General features: G+C 42.3%; 1 protein-coding gene across 2 annotated transcripts in view; it reads right to left on the bottom strand.

The window, feature by feature from the left end:
- The window catches only part of LOC138979614 (potassium channel subfamily T member 2-like), a gene marked incomplete at its 5' end in the record, with an annotated part of 50,671 nt that extends 26,716 nt beyond the window's left edge, over positions 1–23,955 (bottom strand). For both annotated transcript variants that reach the window (XM_070352329.1, XM_070352330.1), the window contains 8 exon segments: positions 11,941–11,964; positions 12,484–12,592; positions 13,242–13,350; positions 14,284–14,347; positions 14,585–14,721; positions 22,323–22,487; positions 23,269–23,455; positions 23,852–23,955. In XM_070352329.1, coding sequence (XP_070208430.1) covers positions 11,941–11,964; positions 12,484–12,592; positions 13,242–13,350; positions 14,284–14,347; positions 14,585–14,721; positions 22,323–22,487; positions 23,269–23,455; positions 23,852–23,955 — 899 coding nt within the window.
- Positions 23,956–25,493: the final 1,538 nt, after the last annotated feature.

Here is a 25,493-nt window from a genome sequence, read left to right as displayed (position 1 = left end):
ACGCACTCACCTGCAAAATTCTTGTCACAGATGTCCAGTTGTTTTACCAGCCAGGCAGCATACTCCAGGGGTTTCTCCTGGAGAAGTTTGTTTCCAGTTGTCTGGCAAACGTATGACAGTAGTTGCACATAACATGAGCGTCAAAGCAAATTCCAGTCAGCACGTCTAGACTACAGCACACCCTATTCCAATGTGGGACGAGTGCCCCCTGGTCAGCCATGATCCGTCGTAGCTTACACTGATATCAAGAACATCATCATCAGACAGTGTCATTCCATTGTGCGTTGCGTGTATCTGTCTGACCTGACGGACAGCCTCACTGAATACTTTCTCCTCCAGTAGATCTACATCAAGTCGTTGATAGAGTTTATCAGCTTTCTTCTGGAAGGTTTTGTGATCCATGCCTACCAAATCTAAACTTTCACAAAATTTGTTAAATTGTTGAGCACCTAGCCCACATATCAAGGAGTCTGGACGAATAAACGGCTTGCCTGATGAGACCATAATCCGTTTGACCGCTTTCTTTGGAAGCAAGGTATCCAGCGGTACCTGGAACAACTTCCTCACATGCGCGTACACTGCAAGGCCGTGTCTCTGTTTTGAGTCTGGGCATGGTGACAGCGTTGGCTGTTTACAATGCGGACAACAAAGTTCGTTTACAAGTCAATACCATCAAAGGTTTCCAATTCAACAAGACATCTCCTTGTTTGGGAAGCCTCTGGACCTGTCGCTTTTGACCAGTGGCTGCTGTGTAGGCCTATGTGTTCGTCTTGAATTGTTTTCGCGTCAAACCGCCAAGAACACACTCTCAGTCCTGACGCAGAATTTGATCTGCATGCCACAGCGGTCGATCCAGATTTTGTGCGCTTGGTCACCGATTGTGTTTTAGTTGTTCTCTTGTCTCTGCAACTCTTCAGTTGTTGTCTTCTCGTACACTTGCCTTTATGATGTGTTTTTCGGAGCGTTGATCTTTTCACACGTGCCATTTTTCTAAGCAAACTCAGTCGAAAACTAAACGCGGTGAGCAGACGACTTTTAAAACGCGAAAAGCCACGCGAGCCTATCTGACCAATCGTGGCCAGGTATTTACGTCATACCCCCGTATATGGAAAGTGTCTGTGGTTTGCTTGTTTGAAAAATAGGGGGGTTTCCCCAGGAGAATCCATATTTAACCGAAAATAACCGCCGAATGACACAGGGGAGAGAACTGCTGTTCAAACGGTATACGACGTTCCCGCGTTGGGCGAGCAGAAATGTCTGTTGTCAAGGGTTGAAAATCGGAATTTTTATCGGAAGAGTGAATGAAAAAACAGAAAAATTCGCCGGGTGGGTGCAATGAAATATGTTTTTAGAGACTTTGATGAATTTGTATAGTGTAATCATATGCATTTCATGAAAGTAGACAGATTGAAAGGTGCAAAACTGCTAACAACTCAAAATGGCTGTTTAAGTCCCATCACTCTAAATTTCAGTGGCGCACTTCGCCTTAACGGAAAACTGTGGAGGGCTATAACCGTACAAAAATGTACATCAGAATCTCCAAGAGCCATAAAAATGCTCAAGAAAGGAAAATAGAGTCCGTGCCGTTCGAAGGGGGAGGACTGACTGACTGCCCCCCCCCCCCCCCCCCCCCCCTGTCTACTGCCACCACTTGAAGGCATACCTGAACACTGTGGCAGTCCATCTAGGCAAGGTTGACCTCAACAAGTCATTACCCCTACCAAAGTTGAAAGACATTCTTTCTTCCTTTATATAAATTAATCAGTGTTTAACATCGTATATAACCGTTCAAGGTTAAAGGGCAACGAAGCAGAAAGATAAGAACAAGAGCCCTTAGATTTAAAGATCTCGAGCAATCCGTGCAAGTCAGAAAAAATCTTCAAAACTCGAACAGACCAAAAGGCTAAATATGGCTCTAGGGGAGCCAAAATAGTGATTAAGATTTGAACGGTGAATCAAAGTTGGTAACTCCAGATTCCGCTTATATGCCAGAAAACCCAAAAGAAACCTAAGTGCCATAGATCAGTCTTTCTCCGAAAATCTGTCTATAGCAAAATCAGCAGAAAAAACACTTACTCCCACTTCTCACAGAAGCTACCCAAGTAAGCATGGCCGATTTCCGTGTTGATCAGCAAGGCTAGTTAAGTAAAAGAGTCAAAGAATCCAATCACAAAACCCTAAAACTAGGAGCAAAGTCCAAGAAAGGACTGCAGATCAGCTTTCAGCAAGCCTAAAGTAGGCCCTCTTAAACTTGCTGGCTAAAAAGCCACCAAGAGAAAAATTAGCACCGAGCTGTCTCAGTAAAACTGATATCACATAATGTCTTAAACAAAGACGTGGGAGAAAAAGAACGGAAAGCCAAAATAGGTGGCTCGCCACCTTCATTGTACCGAGAGAAGAGGAGTTCTATCCGTTAAAACATAAGCCATCTGTTCCAAGCCAGACAACAAGACAAGTACCAGTCCAGAGTTGACGGGCAGAAGAGCCCGAGCAACTCAAAAATATCCTACAGTAGACACCCGTGAGAAACGAGTGTGAGCAAAACCGGAGCCCTCTTGCCAGCCTAACGAGGTCTGGCAACCCAAAAAGAACGGGCCCAAACTGTGCGACCGGCAGGCCACTCAAAGTAAAACAAGAGTAAAAATTTCCATGCCCGGCAGTCGGGCGACGAAAATAAGCAAAAGGCGAAAGTACCAAAAGGCAAAAACTCATTATTAGAAATTACTCCCATTCCCCTGAAGGAACAAAAACACGTGGTCAAAGAGAGTCTGCTCCAAGTGGCCATGTGGCCGACAGACTTAGAGAGTCCGCCCAGTCATAGAGACTCTCATGAAGGTACTTCGCTGCTAAAAAGATCTCGTGATGGTAAAACCACCAAAACCTCTCATGTTCCGTGAGGAAGCGATAGGGAGTGAGAGACCCCCTTATCTTGATGAGAAAAGCCCCCTGTGGAGTTGTCTGCTTGAAACAACACATGTTCCAACCCTTTGTTCTATTGCTTAACACCCAACAGACCACAAAGGGTCCTATAAAAGCTGAGAAGCCTTAGACATCTAATGTGCTCCAGCCCTGCACTCCCAGTTACACCTGGAGTAAAGGACTTCTATCAAGGGCCGCTTGCACAATCTCCAAGAGATCCAAAAACGGCTCAACAAACGTATGACTTAGAAAAAAGATCAGAACCCTGAAGCTCTGAAATACCAAACGAACCATGAAAGAGAACCAAAAGGGAGGCACCCGTGTCTCCCCCCACAAAGAGGGAAACCTAATCCCCCCCAGCCGCTGTGTTAAACACAAAGGCGAAAGAAGAGTGATGCCGAGAACTAACTTCCAGTTGACATAACTGCCACAAGTGTGAAAGAAAGAGTGCTTTTGTGTGCCTACCAACACCCACCGCTAACTTGCCTCAGGGGGAAGAAAGGTGGATATTAGACACAGAACCCTGCCACGAACGCGAGGGTAAGGAGACAAAAGATAAAGTCGAGAACGGCGAGCCTGAAGCCTTTATTTGAAAACAATAAAAAGCCAAGGCCTGCCGTGCGCTTTCCTTCTGCAGTGAGCTTTTAAGATAGAGAAGAATCCCTGTGCATAGAAGCGAACTCACAAAAAGGAACCTTCAAGAAAAGAAGAGATTAAGGTCTCGCCAAAAGAACAAACCTTTTTGAAAGAGACCTACACCCAGGCTAAAAGCAAAGCTACATCCTTCGTATCCGCGTCCTGACGGAAAACAAAAATATCCAGATAGGACGTAACCGCGCACGAACAAGATTTGTTAAAAAGCGGTAAATGTAAAGGAGTGCGGCCATAATGAAACATAGCCAGGAGATCCTTGTTCTGACAGAGAGACAGTCACTCCTAGCTATTAACAACCAGACGGATGTTCGCCAATTCCGGGGAACCCGGTGGCGGTTCCGTAGAAAAAGCAAACGAATCAACTACGTTCTTAAGCTTGGAGTAAACCGAAGCCTACGGATAGCGATCAGCGCGTGACGCGCTGCTTGAGCAGATGACGCAAGCTAAAGCCCCGCCACCGCAGGGGCTAAGCCGAGCGTTGCCCACAAAGGAAGTGGTAACAAAGGAGCCTCAATTGTGAAAAAACAAATTTCACAAGCTCAAACGACCCCAACAGAGAATCCAAGAACACAACGTTCTAAGATTCCCTTAAAAGGCTCAGGTCAGCTGAAAATGCGCAAAACGCGGCAAAGCTGAAGTATGAGCTTCCCCCTGAGATGCCAACAAAGGCAGAGATGGGGGAAAAGCATCGATTGAGTTCGCAAATTGATCCTAAGAAGGAGCAAGACGCGCCAAAAAAGATGGAGGAGAAAAGGCAGATGACAATGCTACCGCTAACCCTACAGGGAAAAAGCGCGTAGTAACCTCTGCCATCCATGTAAACAAAGATGGCAGCTTCGCTGAAAGTCAACAAAGAGGCGTCTCCATCTGCCCCAGAAGCTAAGTCTTCCAAATCCTCATCAACCTGTACAGTGGTATTCCAACCATCTACAAAAGGATGAGAGCCGGAACCAATCCCGAAAAAGCAACACTTGCCAAAAGGGAAAGGTTCGGAACAAATTTCCCAAAAGCCGGAACTCCGAAAGGATATTCCATCCACCTGCCTCATACCAGCTGAAAGCCTGGAAAAGGAAGTGGATTTAGCCTGAGTAACAGCAGAGGAACCGCAACAACGGAACCGAAAGCCGAAGACTGATGAGCGCCAACTACCAACACCACAGTGTTAACGGCAGAAGGCTAAACCATCCTTTAACCGGAAGCCACAGCCGCAAAAGCGTTAGCAAAATCGGCCAAGGATCGGCAAAAATCAGAACCAACCGGATGCCTAAACATGCACCAGAAGATCCTATTGTACCTTGAAGCCGCTTAAGCCACCAGTGCCACTGCACTTGACAGCCTAAACGGCAATTTGAATTCAGTGCAACCACCTCCGCGGAAGCACCGTCTTCTGAACAGCCGTCAGGCACTCCCGTGCCATCCGGAAGCTGACCCCCTGCTTGACTCCCATAGTCAAACAAAGAGCCAGCTATACTGTTCTCTTCCTGCCCCCCGGGCGGAAGCGAAAGACGCACACCCGTACCACAATCTAAAGAAGCGGTTGGTTGCGCAAATCTTCCGTTCGCTCTCCAAGGTTCCTAACCGCCACCGACCTGCTGCCAATGCAGTCAGAGCCAGCCTCAGCTTCGGAACTTTCACCCACAAAGCCAGAGCCCGGAGTTACTTTCTCTTGGAGACGCTCTACCCTTTCCCCGGAGAACCCGGGTACTTGGGTAGAAAACATACCTTTAAACTGGTGTGAACCACCGGGAACCGGAACACAGGCCACAAGCGAAGGCGTGGTCCCATCATCCCATTCCGCATGAACATCAGCCTGAGACACAGTAGCAGACGGCGCAGGCGAACGTTGGCAAGAGACGAAACCCCCGTCACACCGGAAGCGAACGCATCTCCGCCCGCGTGGAAGCGAACTCCCCCGCCAAGGAAGAAACCTGTGAACTTAAAGAGAGCAACAATGTCGCCACGTCCGCAGACGCACGACCGGGAAACACATAAACTAAGGCAGCCTAAGCGGGCTTATCCACAGGAGAAACCTTGTCTAAAGGTTTAGCCGTCAAAAACGGAGAAGGAGGCATGACGACCAAAACATCGATATTTTTAGCAAAGACAGTACATGAACCGAAACACAAGCCTGTCCGGAAGCCTTTGCTTTCCCAGGTGTTTACTTTGTCGGTGGAGAACCAGCAGTTACTCGTTTAGACAACTGCCGCTTCTTGGCGTTAACCGCCATGACCAAAAACAACTCACGAAAAATTTTGTAAACAAGAAAATTTCACAAGTTCAATTTAAGGTCAACAACGCCCACAAACACAAGCAAAAAACAGAAAGATCTCACCTCAACATGAAGAGACGATAAGACAAGCAAGAAGATACCAAGAGGTAAGTGACCAAGTCCGTAGACGAAGTGACAGATGGCTGAACACAGCCAGAGCGTACAAAAACACGACCAGTCCCACTGCTCGCTGAGTATGGAATGATGCATATGGCGGCGTATGCGCGCGCATACGGAAGTCGGAAGTATGTATTAATATGGCCTTATGGGTATTGGTCACTCTTTTTTTAGAGGGGCTTCCCTTGTTACCAAGGGGATGCGTACAGCGTTACCAGCACTGAACTAGAGTTAATTGCTATATGTGAGTTGGGTAAGATGTGTAATTTAATGTCATAGCATTTCTTTTTGTTTGTTTGTTTGTTTGTTTGCTTAACGCCCAGCCGACCACGAAGAGCCATATTAGGGCGGTCATTTCTTTTTAACCTCTGCATCAATACATCCCCCACCCTCCGTTTCACTGCACCCATCGCTGTAAGGTTGCTTTTCTCTCAGCTTTCAATAAGGTCTTTGGGTCTTAAACATTTGTAGAAATTATATACCTGAGTTTGATTCTTAAGAAAACTTAATTGATTCTTTGTTGGAATGAATAAAAGACCATTTCATGAATGAATGAATGAATGAATGAATGAATGGATGGATGGATGGATGGATGGATGTATGGATGGATGGATGAATGAATAATAATAATGGACAGATGTATGTATGGATGGATGGATTGAATGAATGAATGAATAAATGAATGAATGAATGAATAATAATGGACAGATGTTTGTATGGATGGATGGATTGAATGAATGAATGAATGACTGGATGGATGGATGAATGAATGGATGGATGGATGGATGAATGAATGGATGGATGAATGAATGAATGGATGGATGGATGAATGAATGAAAGGATGGATGTATGGATGAATGAATGAATGAATGAATGAATGAATAAATGGAAATAACTATTCATATTATAATCATTTGTTTCGCTTTCAGACCTTCTTCATGTCTTTCCTTACATAATATAAATCCCTACAAAAAACTGATAAACCACACACGTGTAACAGCACCAGCAAGCTCAGGATACATTCTCATGTACTCTGCAAAGGCCTTAAGCAGGCATTCATAATCGTACATATTAATTCGTTAACGACAAAAGCATAATACAAGCCATTCATAGATCATTTAAAGAGACGCCCTTCACCTGTTTAGGTCAATATTTCCTGGACATTCTATTCATATTTGTATACAGAAATTTTTTAAAACCAAAGCATGTAAATTGCAAGGCATTCATATATCATTATTAAGTGATCGACAAGAAGAAAGAAGAAGAAGAATATATCATTATTAAAGAAAATTGACACATTCAGCGCTTCACCTGTACTCCCATGGACATTTGATAAAGACAGTGCTGCAGTTATCCTTCCCTTGAAAACCACTGCAGGCGTTAAGCCAGGCTTTCACATGGAAATTAAGTGCACCCTTCCACTTAATTACAATTTACAAGAGGATTTGCGCATACGATCGAGCTAGGATCGAGCTACGTCAGTCAGTCACAAGCGATAGAACATGCTCTATTCTTTGCGAGTCAATCGCAGGTGGGGACCAATCAGAATGCACCGTTGCAGCCTTCATGCCGTGACTTGAAAAATGGAGGACAGCAGCGAACAGCGTCTCTTCATTGATTCAAAACTTTTCTTATCCACATTGTCTCAGCCAGCCGCCTACATGCTAGTCTTTAATTACATGTGATATCGATACAGGCAGGTTATTTCCTACTGCTCATATGAAGAAGTCATCGAGACAAACTTGTTGTTCTCAACATTCTTTGTCAATCCCTGGGGAGACAATATGCGGATGAAGTGATTGAATATTTACGAGACGTGAGTTCTTGCATTGTGATGCCTTCTCGAACTTTGTTTCCATTTCGAAGACGGATATGAGGCTGTGCCAAAAGGTGCTCTGTCAGAGGGGGACATTTTATAAGAAAATAAAAGTAACAGTATCATTTCAACACTTACACAATGTGAAAGAATAGTCATTTGGACATACAATTCCAGTCTTAAAAAGATAACTCAGTAAAGCGACTTTGAGAAAATGATGTGTAATCGTAATTTTTGGGAATCTGTCGGATGTAACAATGGACATGAAAGACAAGTAAAATTAGTTGTAAACCTATATCATTTGAGCAAATTTTTACTTGTATCATTTATATAACCATGTAGCAGGTGTTTAAACTAAAATGTACTGATTGCTGATAGAAACTGAACACAATATAGTGCAATGATGATGTCATGTGTTGCATCCGACAGATAGCAATTACTAGCAGTTTGAATTCAAGAACAGCAAAGCACAGTTTTGATCAAAAACCAAGTTTATTCATTTGGTGAAGTCCTTTCATTGCTGTCAGAAACAATAACATTGATCATGCCTGGAGAAAAGATTGCCAGCCATACCATTCATCTGTCGGAGGTAACATATTTTTAGAATGGACACAAATGATGATGTCATGTGTTGCATCCGACAGTAAATGTAAATTTAGCAGTTTTGCCAGAGTAATGGTGGGAATCGCAAACTTAGCCCGTTTGTGGAAAGAAAGGGACATTTTGATCCGTTTTTAGCTCATATCGTGCTGACTGATGAAGGCCAGAGCCAAACGTTCCCACATGACACGAGCGAAGCCGTGTCAAAGTTTCGGTTGACAGTTTGATATCTGTGTCAGGAGTTTCGATCGACGCCTGACTTAACACTTTTGAGGCAGTCTTTGTTATTTTTGAGTTTGTTTCCTGCATATGATAGCCGTGTAAACTGTCTAACACGGTTCCAAAGGTTATTTTAGGTTTCGAACTTTCACTCAGTATTTTTTGTTTTTCGGGTTGAACTTTCTGTTGACCGCAACTTACAAGAAAAAGCTGACATGGAACTGATACTTACCGCTGCGTGTTATCGACGCCATCTTGGAGGGAAAAGTGCGCGAAAGGCATTGTGGGAAGGAATGTCTTTTTACTGCGATGCGACAAACATCCGGTAGAAGTAAAATCGCGGCCAGAATTATTAAATGTTCGATCGAAACACTCTGACATGACGAAGTTACTCCGTAAAAAACATGCCTGATATAAAATATATACAACAATCAGTGCTGTTTTCACCGTTGCTAAACGTCAAACTAAGATTGCAGCACTTGTTTCTGTGTTCTTCTAGAGAGATTTCTGGAGCAAATCACTGCCGTCAACCTTTTCTGCTGGTGTGACATCTGACATGATAGGTTACGATCGTAACAGCTTTTAAAAAAACCGTTTTTCACACATTTCGGGAAGAATTTTGTTCTGCTTTTTACATTGATTAAAAAGCTGAATCTCTCCTCTTTCGCCCATCTACAAAAAAATGACTCTCAACTTGAAAGATAAAAAACAAAAAATCGTTGTTTGTGGGTCCCCTAAAATGTCCCCACTTCCGGATCAACATTCGGACCTGGATCTTGTAATTATTTTGTATTTTAACCCTTTCAAAGGCCAACATGCACCTTAATGTTGTGCATGTTGTATCTTTGATATACTTTTAAGCTAAGTGAGGCTAAATCAGGAAAAATGTATGATTACAAAACAAAATATCAATGTGCAAATTTGACAGGGGTCTCCCAGAGCACCTTTTGGCACAGCCTCATATTCAATTTTGGAAGAGAAATTTCTTCTTTTGTTTATTGGCTGTCTTTTTTTTTGTTAAGTCGGCCTAGCTCTGATGTCACATGGCTCAAAGAAGAGAAATCTAATATCATATGTTAAATTTGATTCAGAAAAAAATGTGTTAAGATCTAGAGCTTGAGATTGATGGCTGCTGTTCAGAAGAGACAGCATACTATTGCAATATTAAGTTACAAATGCAAAATATTTAAATTCAAAAACCATAGTTGTTAGTTTCATCATAAAGAAGTTAATTCAAGAGTTTGGGTGGGGCACTTGAGTAATTGGATCCAGAGTACATACAATATGACTTCTCCGGGAATTTTGAGTGCAAAGAATGAGAATATTGTACAGTATATCGTATTCTACACTGCCATGGCCTGGTGCTTGTTTCTTTGTCAGTTTTTGTTTTGTTTTGTTTTAACTTTGACGGAAGCTGAAGCTAGGTAAACTTCTTCTTCAGCGTTCCAGAATTTTTCTGGTTACGTGTGAGCTCGTTTGCCCATTTGGGTTCCGCACACTATACTCTGAGAGCATAGTCAGCTCACTCCGCTTTCGTTGAGTAGGCATGCTGGGTATTTTCGTGTTTCCATAACCCACCGAACTCTGACATGGATTACAGGATCTTTTCCGTGCGCACTTGGTCTTGTGCTTGCGTGTACACACGAAGGGGGTTAAGTCACAAGCAGGTCTGCACATAAGTTGACCTGGGAGATCGGAAAAATCTCCACTCTTAACCCACCAGGCGGCAGCGACCGGGATTCGAACTCACGACCTCCCGATTAGGAGGCCGACGTCTTACCACCACGCCCGTCGCTCGGTAAACAACTCTAAGACAGTACAAGAAAGCAAACACCAAGGATTCTACTTTAAATGATTTCAAGGCTTGATAGCAGATCTTCACAAAAGCTTAATTAATACAAAAACGCTTTTTTGTCACAGAAGCAAGATTAAAGAATAAGATTGTTAAATTCAACTACCATGCTGACTTCAAAGCTTGAAAGCTCTTCACAAAATAAATACAAACAGGCTGTTTTGTCACAGAAGCAAGATCAAAGAATTAAGAAGCTAGAGATTGTTAAATTAAACGTAACCACGATGCTGATTTATTAAAGGTCCTTGTCTACATTTTTATACCGAAATCGCCATTTGACCATTAAAATGCAGAGTCTATTGTCTACAACTATCAACAATACACCCCCTTTCGAGCAGGAAAGACGAAGCCAGTGTAGCCGTTTGAAAATTCATTGTAGTATTCCAGCATTGGAAAATGCCAAGCGCAAAACTCCTCTCAAATCCCGTGCATTTCGAGCGTTTAAAAAAAAGTGTGGACAGCGCTCCAGTGTCAAACTGTTGCTGCACTTGTTTGGGCGTGGCTATAAGCATAGTGACATGAATTTGATTGGTCAGTATTTGTAGGCAAAGCACATGTTCTCAGCAAACAGAAAACAAAATATTGGAAGCGTGAGTCACGCTACCCAAAAATAAAATCTTTTTTTACATATATTTTTTTTTCTATAACTTTTTTCCCCATGGTTCATTCATCATCTGACATAACTTTTTAGCGAAATCTAACCATAAGATTATTGAAAAAAAGCAAAAATGTAGACGACCACCTTTAAGCTCTTCACAAAATAAATACAAACAGGCTGTTTTGTCACAGAAGCAAGATCAAAGATTAAGAAGCTAGAGATTGTTAAATTAAACGTAACCATGCTAATTTCAAAGCTTGATTAAAAGCTCTTCACAAAATAAATACAAACAGCCCGCTGTTTTGTCACAGAAGCAAGATCAAAGAATTAAGAAGCTAGAGGTTGTTAAATTGAACTACCAATGCTATGCAACTCACATCTTATCAAGGCTGCAAACAAACAGAACAAAAAGTTGAAAAAAAGGTATTTGACGCAATGAAACAACTAAGTTGCAACTAAAACTTAAACAAGCATGGGTTAGTTGCTGAAAAGTAACAGCAGGAGCAAATGGCCTTTTTACTCAACTATAAATTTTTTCTTTCATCTGACCTACATCAGAAAATATTAAAATCAAAATAAAAAAAGACCCCAAGAAAAACACTAAAAACCAAATAACTGAAGCACAACAGCAGAGTAAAGAAGGGGATTCCAAGCCACAGAGTGTGCGCGCATGCGTTTGTGCGTGCGTGTGCCCGCATCTGCTGTTTGTGTTTGCTTTCTGATCAAAATAAGTCAAGAAAAAATATTAATTAAATCGACAACATGCCAAAAACTCACTCAAATGAAAAATGTTCACAAAGGAACAATTCACAAACATATCTCAAACATATAACAAAACTCCATGCAAGCATAAACTTGAGGATGCCATACAATGCTTACATCACAAAGCACTTTACCTGGGCTTCAAAAACTGTTGTAAGCTGTTGGAATCAGAGCATTTCACAAAATGCTTAAAAAGGATGTATTCATTTTGAAAGGTGTCATATTATGCACAATTTCTTTTTATCATGCAAGTATAAATTTACAAGAGGAGGGGTAAAAGCTAGGGGTATATTAGCGGTCTGAATAAAATTGTTGCAATTTAGTTGGTTCGAAAGTGAAATTATTAAATTGTTTATTTATTCAAAAACACTCACACGCACGCATGCACATACGCACACACATCCTACGTCACACGCTCGCTTTCTCTCACACACACACACAGTCACACACACTCTCTTTCTCAGTCTTTCACTCACACACACACACACACACACTCTCTCTCTCTCTCTCTCTTTTTCCCTCACTCAAACACACGCACACACCAACAACACTTTTTTCGAACAACAAACAAACCTTCCCTCAACACATCAACCTTCCAGAATATTAGACACACCCGTAATTATCAATTTTAATTAAAAATTCTCTTGAACACAGAGAACACATAGCTTAGTACTTACAGTCCGCTGGAAGTATGAACGAGCAGAGACACCAGGGTAGACAATCCAGGGTACAAGCAGTTGTTTGCAAGAAGAGCATACTTAAACTCGTCTTCGCACACCAGATGCTCTGAAACAAGCAGGTGTTAAATTGTCTCACGTCAAATCAAGAGAATTAAGAACAAACTGATATAAAGGAAGAAAGTTTAACAGACTGCATATGAACTGCAGTAGCACACATTTCAAACCAATTATTTCACCCTTCCCAGCAAATACATTGTGGTGCATGTACAAATATACAGGGTGGGCCATAAAAAGTGTCCACATTTAATTTGTTAATATTTTTCCTGTAAAGTGATATTTTCTTTTCTGTTTCAGATAGAATTTGAGACAAGCATCTTAGAATTCTTTTAAAGCCTGAATGGATCGCATTCCAGTACAGGAAAGGACCAAAATCGTTGAACTTTACTTTGCTACCAATTCTGTGGTTCTCGCCCAGCGCGCTTTTTGGAGAGAGTTCCCTGGCACACACTGTCCATGTGCGAGAACTGTGAAGCGCCTCGTGGATACATTCAGGGTTATGTCCTTTATTGTTATCTGCGAGACTATCAGTGTACCACTCGGCCACCCAGTCCACAGCCAGATTGTCTTTTTCGATTTTTGTTCCTCCATTTTTGTTCTCTCTCGATTTTTTTTTTCTCGAAAGAGGAATTTTTTTCTCCTCGAAAATGTGTAGCTTTTCGAGGAGAATTCCTATGCCTGATTAAGTCCCAACTGACCGGCAAACTTGACGTGCATCTTGTTCTTGGCCTTGAAGAGCTGGATGTACTGTTTGCAGTGGGGAGCAAAGTCTTTCACCGCCCATGATCGCAACACTGTGTGCTGATCCTGTAACATAGACAGAACAATGAGTGCTTCTGGGGTGATAACGCCAGACAACTCCTGTGATCTTGCCGCGAGGTGGCGCCAGTTACCAGCCGAAAGAAAGAAGGGGCATAACCTCACCAGAACCGACCATCGTCTGTTTACCGTATAAAATGCACGACTTACACATGAACTGTTACCAAACCGATATGCTATTTGGGACCAATGCAAGTTTTTTGTCCTTTCTCGTGTGATCTTGCCGCGAGGTGGTGCCAGTTACCAGCCGAAAGAAAGAGGGGGCATAACCTCACCAGAACCGCCCATTGTTATGGTCTTTCCCCAGTCAGTGAGAAAGAGCAAGTCTTATTTTTAACACTGTTCTTAAGTTAGTCTGAAGTTTACTTTGCAAAGTCTTTTTACCGAAAATTCAGTGCCAGAGCTTCATGCAGCGTCTGCGAGCTTTGTGAAGTAGACTTTGTGAAGTAGACTTTGCTCAATTAATATCAGCTTTGATTCTAAAACGATGTCATTGTAAATGAGAAAAACAATCAAAAGTGAGTGCGGGCAACCAGGCGCTCTCTCTCTCTCTCTCTGTCCTTACAATGAGCTGAGAGAGAGTAATCGAGAAAGAGAGAGAGAGAGAGAGAGAGAGAGAGAGAGAGAGAGAGAGAGAGAGAGAGAGAGAGAGAGAGAGAGAGAGAGAGAGAGAGAGAGAGAGAGAGAGAGAGAGAGAGAGAGTGAATGAGCGAGAGAGAGAGAGAAAGAGTGATTGAGAGAGAGAGAGAGAGAGAAAGAAAGAGAGAGAGAGAGAGAGAGAGAGAGAGAGAGAGAGAGAGAGAGAGAGAGAGTGATCGAGAGAGTGATCGAGAGAGTGATCGAGATAGAGAGAGAGAGGGGGCCAGAGCGCATGCGATGAAACTTGCGGAAATCCTGGAATCAGTGATGCATGTAACTCACAGCTTTGTTTTTGTCGCTGGTAGGGCGGGGCGCTAGGAAGAAACATGCTTCAGCCTGCTGTATCCTGCACACACAAAACAACATCAGCACTAAAATCGTTTTAAAGTCTGAAAACAATCTTAAAACTCATCTCCTAAGATTATATTTTTAACTTCTGCAAACCAATCACCTTTAATCTGATCTTAAGGTTCAATAAGAAAAACAGGTTGCTAACAATGTGTACAAAGACACACAGGCACAGGCTCCCCCCCCACCCCCTCCCTCCCCCCTCCCCCCTCTCGACTTTCTCTCTCTCTCTCACCTGCATCGTTTGAGGTCAATGTCCTTGAGGGCGGACCCCTTCATGTAGATGACCCTGTGTGTCCACTTGGGGTCTTTCAGGATGACCTGCATGCTGCTGTCCAGTTCTTGTGGGCACAGCAACAACACCATGTGCTCCTGCAAAACGCAAAAGGGATAAGATAAGGGATGCTGGGATAAGGGATGATGGGATAAGATAAGGGATGATGGGATAAGGGGATGAGGCATAAGGGGATTAAGATTTCCTATAGTCCTGTGGCTGTGAGGTTACTGCCATGGAAATTCGGGCTTCTTTCTCACTGGGGAAAGTGAGCTGCCATACAGTACGGCGCGCTACTCAATATATTTGGGCACAGTAACTTCTTCTTCTTCTTCTGCGTTCGTGGGCTGAAACTCCCACGTACACTCATGTTTTTTGCACGAGTGGAATTTTACGTGTACGACCGTTTTTTACCCCGCCATTTAGGCAGCCATACGCAGTTTTCGGAGGAAGCATGCTGGGTATTTTTGTGTTTCTATAACCCACCGAACTCTGACATGGATTACAGGATCTTTTTCATGCGCACTTGGTCTTGTGCTTGCGTGTACACACGGGGGTGTTCGGACACCGAGGAGAGTCTGCACACAAAGTTGACTCTGAGAAATAAATCTCTCGCCGAACGTGGGGACGAACTCACGATGACAGCGGCCAACTGGATACAAATCCAGCGCGCTACCGACTGAGCTACATCCCCGCCCGGGCACAGTAACAGAACCATGTGCTCCTTCAAAAACACAAACAGGATAAGTCTTATAAGCGATTATAAGGGGATACAGGATTAGATGTCGTAATCATATGGTCCTGTCAGAATTCTATGAAAATCAAAGGAATTTTCCAAGCATAAACATGTGACACAGTAACTGCTCCATGCTTGGATGAAAATGACAGCAAATAATCCACAATGCTTTTCAGTTTCGAACAAGAAGGGCAAAGCCCATACGACTCACATGCTTGACCTTGACCTTTACATGACCTTGACCGTCAGGGTCAAGGTCAAATAACTAAACCTAGCAATGACATCCTACACTAAGAACTGCTTTACACATTTTTCCTACCAAAATACATGTGACCTTGACCAAAGGTCATCCAAGGTCATGCAACACAAAGCTGTTAATTCAAGACATAGGAAGTACAATGGTGCTTATTGGCTCTTTCTACCATGAGATATGGTCACTTTTAGTGGTTCACTACCTTATTTTGGTCACATTTCATAAGTCAAAGTGACCTTGACCTTGATCATATGTGACCAAATGTGTCTCATGATGAAAGCATAACATGTGCCCCACAAAATTTTTAAGTTTGAAACAGTTATCTTCCATAGTTCAGGGTCAAGGTCACTTCAAAATATGTATACAATCCAACTTTGAAGAGCTCCTGTGACCTTGACCTTGAAGCAAGGTAAACCAAACTGGTATCAAAAGATGGGGCTTACTTTGCCCTATATATCATATATAGGTGAGGTATTCAATCTCAAAAACTTCAGAGAAAATGGGAAAAATGTGAAAAATAGCTGGTTTTTAGACATTTATGGCCCCTGCGACCTTGACCTTGAAGCAAGGTCAAGATGCTATGTATGTTTTTTGGGGCCTTGTCATCATACACCATCTTGCCAAATGTGGTACTGATAGACTGAATAGTGTCCAAGAAATATCCAACGTTAAAGTTTTCCGGACGGCCGTACATAGACTCACTTTTGCTTCGCATGTGAGTCAAAAATATATGCCAGATGCACCAAAAACTATGAGTAAATTTCACAATGCAAAAAGGTGCATACTTATCGACCGGCTGATGCATTGATTTTGTAAAAGCAGAGCCATGGGAACATAAATTGTTACGATTTAACAGGAAGTAATTTATAGATACATTCTACAGAGAATTCTACACATTAGCTGACCATAGGACATGCAGAAAAAACATGTTTTTGAATATCTGACATAGGCACGGATACACAACACACAATAGGAGAGAAACACACACACACACACACACACACACACACACCCACACACACACACACACATACACATACACGCACACATAACAGCATAAAAGCCTGTCCACAGATACAACACTGTGCAGGAACAACAATGGAGTGTGCATGCACTAATATCAGTTACTACAACTTTGAGGGAAATTATCAATCTACACAATCTACAACACAACACATGCGTTGTTCCCAGGCCTTGATGTTTGGTCATTGCCATTCTCGTTGACTCATACTTTATTGTTCTCGACCCATCAATTATTTAATAGTCTGACACCTGGCAGTTAAATTAGACATCCAATAAATCCATAAAAAAAGAGACTGCCAACGTTTCAACAACCTACCTTTCTTGTTTTTTGATTCTAGACATTCAATAGTTTTTACATGCAGGAGAACAATAAATGTTCCTACCAAGCGGACACAGCCAAGACATTTGGAGTTGAACCGTAACATATTTTAAATCCAGGACCCAAAAGATGAATTCCGGAAATAATTATGTTGGATAAGTTCTATGGGTAGTGAAAGAGTGAATAACCACGCTTTTTCTCCGACAAACTTACGTAACGACACGTACGTGGTTCCTGTACACGTGTATGAGACGTACACAACCCCCTCACTAAGAGACTCGCAGCCCTGTATCTTCTTCTTCTTTTTCTTCTTCTGCGTTCGTGGGCTGAAACTCCCTCGTACACTCGTGTTTTTGCACGAGTGGAATTTTACGTGTATGACCGTTTTTACCCTGCCATCAAGGCAGCCGTACGCCCCTTTCGGAGGCAACTGCCCTGTATAATATCACGTGGAAAAGTTTCCCCACATGACATTATTTCCCATGTGACATCATAGGCCAGTCACTAACGAAGGACCGGCACAGTTGGCCTAGTGGTAAGGCGTCCGCCCCGTGATCGGGAGGTCGTGGGTTCGAACCCCGGCCCGGGTCATACCTAAGACTTTAAAATTGGCAATCTAGTGGCTGCTCCGCCTGGCTTCTGGCATTATGGGGTAAGTGCTAGGACTGGTTGGTCCGGTGTCAGAATAATGTGACTGGGTGAGACATGAAGCCTGTGCTGCGACTTCTGTCTTGTGTGTGGCGCACGTTATATGTCAAAGCAGCACCGCCCTGATATGGCCCTTCGTGGTCGGCTGGGCGTTAAGCAAACAAACAAACAAACACTAACGAAGAGGTATGTCTCATACACATGTACAGGAACCCGGCGTGTCATAAGTTTGTCTTAAAAAAGAGCAAAATTATTCACTCTTTCACACCCCACACAATCCTGACAGTTATTTCAACAAATCGTCCATGTGTCCTCAGAGGCTGGGAAAAACACTGCAATACTTGTATAAAACAGCTAAACTGTCTTCTACAAAACCAAAGTGAACAGCTATGAATTAATTGTATGTGAACTGAAGCTACGCAAAACAGGTGGCACAACTAAGATTAACAACACACAATATAAAATCTAAGATACAAACTCTACTGGTAAGTGAGTCTAAGTTGTACGCTGAGCACTGAATTATTACTTAAAGCCACACTTCTTCTCATGAATATGATCGGCTCACCAAAATTCTTAGATCTAATCAAGGCTGTTACATGGGATAAGACCACCCTTCTACTTGGTCACATACCAAAAATGAACATGACTTAACTTAATACTGTAGAGAGTTGGAATCTTTTATGATCCATGCAGTGGCTTACAAGATAGCATACATATTATGAAAGAACTATGTGTCTTTAAGAGTTCACAGACATTAACATACAAAATCATCTGCTACAATAATGAAACAAGAATCAGAACAGAAATCTACCAAAGTACATAATGACGCAAGAAAATAAAATTTAACAGAAATTGACAATATGAAAGCCTTGTGTTTCAACCCTTTTCCCATGACTAAATGACAACACAAAACTATCAAATGTATGGCCATTACAGTGGAACCCCCCTTTGAAGATCGTCTACCCCCCTCTCCCAATTCAAGACTCCCTCCTTTTTAAGACCTTGCTTTCTCAGACTTTCTGTTCAATACCTCTGTAAATTTCAATCAATCAATCAATATGAGGCTTATATCGCGCGTATTCCGTGGGTACAGTTCTAAGCGCAGGGATTTTTTTTTTCTTTTTTTTTAATATATATATATATTTTTTTTTTTTTTTTTTTTTTTACACCCATTCTAAGACTCCCTCCTTTTTAAGACCTGATTTTCTCAGACTTTCTGTTCAATACCTCTGTAAATTTACACCCATTCTAAGACTCCCTCCTTTTTAAGACCCGATTTTCTCAGAATTCAGGAGATCTGAAAAGGGAAGTTCCACTGTACTAAATTTAATTCCCTTCCCTCCAGGCAGACTGAAAATCAAATCACAGGTGCATGGTTTCGCAAATAACAAAGTATCATGTGCATGGTATAACAGCTAATTCTTTTTCCACATGCTTTTGCTAGCCAATAAAATGTCAAACACATACAATCACAAACCTTTTCCGTATCTGCTACAGTAAATGCTTCTAATTGGGGTATTTTTCTGTTCAGTCAAATATTTTACAGTCTGATTCTGTCAATGAATGAAAATTTAGTCCAAAATGGACATCCTCAAAGCATTTAAAAACTTCTTGTCGCATTTCAAATGTTTATTATCTACTCCTTTCCTGTTTTCTGCCTTTTTGTCTCATTTGTTTTGTAATGTGTTGTCTTTCTCTTTGTAGAGTAAGTCCATTCTCTTTGCGTCACTGAATAGTTATTTTCTACGCTGACCAAAAAACAAAAAACTACCTACCAACATTTTTTGTAACCATGTTACCAGAAACATAAAACTTTTTTTTGTGTGTGCCCTAGCTTAGTGATCAAATCTGCTTCATTTTCATTACTGATCTAATATGCTATACTTTCAAAATCCAAAAAGGCAGGACAATGCAGCACTCTGGTATGGGGAGAGAGGGAGGGGGGGGGAGAGGGGAGGAGTGGCTTGAAACTTTTCGCAAGATTACCTGGACTTTCTTGTGAGAGGGTGTGCTCTGCAAGTATCAGCACTTTATCAGAACTACAGAAATAATTAATAAAAAAACAAGAAAGGTATGTTTTTGTCAGCATGTCATTTGGTCTGTCTGTCTGTATTTTTCATTATTTCTGTAATCCATCGATACATCGACTGCTAACGTTCCAAAATTCAGAATCAAAAAAAAAATGTTGTTGTTATCAGAGCAGTGATTAAAGTGAGACAGTAGTGCATTCATCCATTCAACAAAATTTTTCTTTTTTGATTCTGAATTTCTGTTTTTGAATTACAGAAATAATGAAAAATACAGAGACAGAACAAAGTACCAAAAACAAACAGAAAAAGAAGGATTTTGAATTGCAGGAAGCGACAGCTAAAGGAAACAAAGAACGACAATCTTAACATTAGAAAGATTAAGTAGTAAACCACAAAAAGTACAGTCAATCCTGTCCTGACAACCACCTGGCCATAACGATCCCCGGCAGGTTGTTTTTCTGTACAATTCAACTTTCAATAACGCCCACCTGTCCTGACAACCACCTGGCCATAACGATCCCCGGCAGGTTGTTTTTCTCTACAATTCAACTTTCAATAACGTCCACCTGTCCTGACAACCACCTGGCCATAACGATCCCCGGCAGGTTGTTTTTCTCTACAATTCAACTTTCAATAACGTCCACCTGTCCTGACAACCACCTGGCCATAACGATCCCCGGCAGGTTGTTTTTCTCTACAATTCAACTTTCAATAATGTCCACCTGTCCTGACAACCACCTGGCCATAACGATCCCCGGCAGGTGGTTTTTCTCTACAATTCAGCTTTCAATAACGTCCACCTGTCCTGACAACCACCTGGCCATAACGATTCCCGGCAGGTTGTTTTTCTGTACAATTCAACTTTCAATAACGCCCACCTGTCTATAACAGCCACGCCTTCTTCTTCTGCGTTCGTGGGCTGAAACTCACACATACACTCGTGTTTTTGCACAAGTAGAATTTTACGTGTACGTGTTTTTACCCCGCCATTAAGCCAGCCATACGCCGCTTTCGGAGGAAGCATGCTGGGTATTTTCGTGTTTCTGTAACCCACCAAACTCTGACATGGATTACAGGATCTTTTCCGTGCGCACTTGGTCTTGTGCTTGCGTGTACACACGAAGGGGGATAAGCCACTAGCAGGTCTGCACATAAGTTGACCTGGGAGATCGGAAAAATCTCCACACTTAACCCACCAGGCAGCCGCGGCCGGGATTCGAACCCTCGACCATCCGATTAAGAGGCCGACATCTTACCATCCCGCCACAGCGCCCGTCTATAATAACCACTGTTTGTAGGTCCTTTGGGTGGTTATTTCTTTCTTTCTTTATTTGGTGTTTAACGTCGTTTTCAACCACGAAGGTTATATCGCAACGGGGAAAGGGGGGAGATGGGATAGAGCCACTTGTCAATTGTTTCTTGTTCACAAAAGCACTAATCAAATTTGCTCCAGGGGCTTGCAACGTAGTACAATATATTACCTCACTGGGAGAATGCAAGTTTCCAGTACAAAGGACTTATTTCTTACATACTGCTTGACTAAAATCTTTACAAACATTGACTATATTCTATACAAGAAACACTTAACAAGGGTAAAAGGAGAAACAGAATCCGTTAGTCGCCTCTTACGACATGCTGGGGAGCATCGGGTAAATTCTTTCCCCTGGGTGGTTATTTTGGACAGGTTTGACTGCAGACACACTGATAAAAATAAAACTAGCAGAAGAAAGAAAGACAGACAGAAAGACAGGCAAAAGCAAAACGAAATTAGCAAAAGACAGAAAGCAGTGTGAAAGGAAGACATTAGCCAGGGGAAAAAACTTCAAGGAAAGTAAGAACGAATAAATGTAGCAAATAAAAGCAGGAAAAATACCCAGTAGGGAAAAAAGTAGAACAAAGAATACAGAACTCAGCAAAAGTAAGAACACACAAAAGTAAGAACACACAAAAGTAAGAACACACAAAAGTAAGAACACACAAAAGTAAGAACACACAAAAGCATTATTCCATTCAACCGCACTTTTGTTTGTATTAAAATGCAGCATTCCCTGATCTCAATGATCAATGGTTAGTCAACTGGCTTCTATTCAGAACAGAACATTCTCAGATTATTTCGAACACTTCGTTACAGTGACTTGCTCTAAAAAAAATAAATAAATGAAAAAAAAATAAAAAAATGTATCCTGGGTTCTACTTGAAATAGCCTGCATAACATCCCACGATGTGCATGGCATGCATGTCTCCCGGCTGGTCTCGAACTCAATTTCCTATTCTAATTACTCCCATGATAAAACAATCTAATTCTTGCCTCTGTTCCAATACTACAGTAAGTTTTTGTTTTTTTAAAGTTACAACGGGTGAAAATTAACGTGCAGAATATGTCCATGAACAGCCTCGAAGGCCTCATGGTGGAAGGCAAAGTTTGGAGAGTTGGGAGACTTGGAGACACACCAAGGGACACTATCCATGCAAGTACCAGTCTAAACAGATCCAGGCTCGATTGTGTCCCCTTATTTTTATTTTTTAAATCTATTTTGAGTGTTGATTTTATTGCTGTTGTTGGAAATGCTAACTGGTTCTGGTTTTGATGAGACTCCTCAACTGAACTTAAAAAAACAAACAAACTGAAAATCCATAGAATTTAGCACACAACAGCGCATGGTGTTGAAGTAACAAAACAAATCACCAACCTCAAGTTTGGGATGAGCGTAGAATTCATTGAGGAAGTCCATGACGGTCTCTTGGGTCAGAGCGCTGGAGCAGACGATGACGTGTTTGTTTCGCTGCGCCGCCCGTCGGCTGTATTCTCCGCCCACCTTCTGTCGCTCCAGCCAGGTGGAGGCTAACACTTCTACCTGTATACAGTCATACGATAAGTTAAGAAAACTTTAATGTCCATTTTCATTTTACATAAACATGGACATTTTTCTGTTAGCACCACATCGCATTTCTGATTGTTGGAAATTGTGAAGAAGTGACTTGTTCACTGAAAGGAGCGGCGACCGCAACTCATTTCATCATCATCATGGGGCGGGGATATAGCTCAGTTGGTAGCGCGCTGGATTTGTATTCAGTTGGCCGCTGTCAGCGTGAGTTCGATCCCAGGTTCGGCGGAAATTTATTTCAGAGTCAAATTTGTGTGCAGACTCTCTTCGGTGTCCGAACCTCCCCCCGTGTACACTACATTGGGTGTGCACGTTAAAGATCCCACGATTGACAAAAGGGTCTTTCCTGGCAAAAATTGCTTAGGCACAGTTAATAATTGTCTACCTATACCCGTGTGACTTGGAATAATAGGCCGTGAAAGGTAAATATGCGCCGAAATGGCTGCAATTACTGGCCGTATAAAATTTCATCTCACACGGCATCACTGCAGAGCGCCTAGAACTGTACCCACGGAATATGCGCGATATAAGCCTCATTGATTGATTGATTGATCATCATCAGTCCCCTGACTGTGGAAGTCGTTGGGGGGACATGAGGACTGAGGAGGAAAAACCCCTTCTCCAGGCTGTTCTATCGGGGGCTTTAGCCACGAGGTCAGGGAAGCAACTCCTTTCACATAACCCCTGAACGAATTGAATTCTCCTTGGTGCACCACATTCCATGAAATCTGACATGAATCTAATATCTCACCTGTCTTGGAATAAAGGTGAAGGCCACGATGATCATGATCATGATGAACACCTGGCCCAGCCAGATGTCAGGTGAGATGTCTCCGTAACCCACCGTGGAGAACGTCACGATCACAAAGTACAGAGATTCAAACATGGTCAGTGGAGATTCAAAACTGCCTCGCTGTATGTGCTGAATTCCACATATCCTGCAGAAAAGAAATGGAAGTTACGAATGGTAAAAGCATGACACAGACCATAACAAAACTTCATTTATGGTTAAAATTAAATGATTTACAGGGAACCCCGCCTTTTATGACTTTCAAAAATCCAAGAAAATCAGGTCTTTATGAGAGGGAGTCTTAAAATGGAGGTAAATTGATAGAGGCTATGAACAGAACGTCTGAAAAAGGACGGTCTTAAAAGGGAGTTTCGACTATTTACTGAAAATTGGTAACAAGTTGGAAAGAAAAAGTCAATTGAAAACCTAGAAACAAGTCCCTTTTTGTTATTTTGTGTGAATGTATGTGTTGGGGGGGGGGGGGGAGGGGCTGCCCATTTGCTTGCTTTCTTTCTTTCTTTCTTTTTTGCCTTAAGAATCTTACGTGGTGAAGACAAGGCAGATGAGACTGGCTAACAACATGACCATCTGTTGCGATAAGGTCACTGAGATGGTCTGGAACCGCTGGCGAGTCAAGTGCAGATCATTCTGAAACAGGCACACCAACAGATGAAACAGGCACACAAACAGATGAAACAGATACAAAAAATGGCCAGCACACATGACTAGTTGTACGTCCTCTTGGAACCAATGGGCGGTTCTGGTGAGGTTATGCCCTTTCTTTCTTTCGGCTGGTAACAGACGGAACCTCGCGGCAAGATCACACACAAAAAGGAAAAAAACGTGCATTGGTCCCAAATAGCATGTCGCTTTGGTAACAGTTCGTGTGTAAGTCGTGCATTTTATACGGTAAAAAGACAATGGTAACAGGCGGAACCTCGCGCCACGATCACAGGAGTTGTCTCGCGTTATCCCCCCAGAAGCGCTCATTGCCCGATCTTGGGACAGGTAGAGGTATAGTACTCTAAGTCCAGCACACATGTATTCAGATAAGCTGGTATTACAAAGGTACAGACGGACAGACATACATGATAATCACACACACACCTGGCATCTACTGAGATCTGGCTACATGTACTTTCAAAGCACAATAAATCGTATCTCAAATGATCGATAATAATTTTGTGTGTCAGTGTACATGTTTGTCAGCATGTGTGCGAGTGTGTGAGTGAGAGAGAGGCAAAGCCGGGGGAAGGGGGGGAGGGCAGATATACATTTACTGACCTAGAGACAGAGAGAGACAGGAGAGTCTGTATGTGTATGCATTTGTGATATCATTCAGTTGATTTGAAGGAGTTTGTGTCACAAAGATGTGAGTAGCATATTTGTGAGGTGAAACCACGTCGTGTTTTTAACCTCCCTAAATGTTGTACAGGCGAGGGTAGCTGACCGGACTGGCGTTATTCACGTGTTTCGGGTGTTGCACGTAAAACTGGCTTAGCTTGATGTGAGTTGTGTTTGAGACATGTAGCTGGTCAGGGGTAACTAACGTCACAGCGTGTGAGATTTCCAACCGGGAAGGTTGTTCAGCGTGTGTCAGACTTGTTCTGGGAACAAGTACTCTTTCAAGAGACGGGTCTCTTAAGGTAAATGATTTACTATGTTGTATATTATTGACGTTGGAATACATAGCTGGAGCGTAAAGGTTAGTGTGTATAAAGTGCACCCAATCTTAGTGTGAAGCGTTGAGAGAATTCTTGATGTAATTGTTTCACGGTTTTTTCATGGGGAATTTCTTGAACATAATTGCTACGCATTTATGTTATGTTTAAGACGGTCATGCTTGGTATGGGGAGTGTTATTCTTTGATTAAGTGTTAGTTTGGATATTGAATCTGTACGGAATGTGAACGTGGAATGAACGAGAATGTATGAGTGGTACATGAACGGTTGGAAGAAGAGATGGTTTTAGAGAATGTTGTATTAAGACTTGGTTAAATTCTTTAGGAGTTTCCATGAGGGTTTTCCATGGCGTATAAGGGAGGGACCTTACACGAGAGAAGCGCTAGACGACGGTGGAAGCAAGGGACCACCTCTGCGCAGATGACTAGACGAGTGGAGTCTTCATCGAGACCGGTCGTAGCCGACGACGGTTGTTTCCGCTACGGGCGGAAGGGTTTCTCGGGG

This window comes from Littorina saxatilis, linkage group LG11 (genome assembly GCF_037325665.1).
Source record: "Littorina saxatilis isolate snail1 linkage group LG11, US_GU_Lsax_2.0, whole genome shotgun sequence".
NCBI lineage: Eukaryota > Metazoa > Mollusca > Gastropoda > Littorinimorpha > Littorinidae > Littorina > Littorina saxatilis.
Note: the sequence above shows the minus strand (reverse complement) of the source record. Positions and strands in the feature narration are given on the sequence as shown.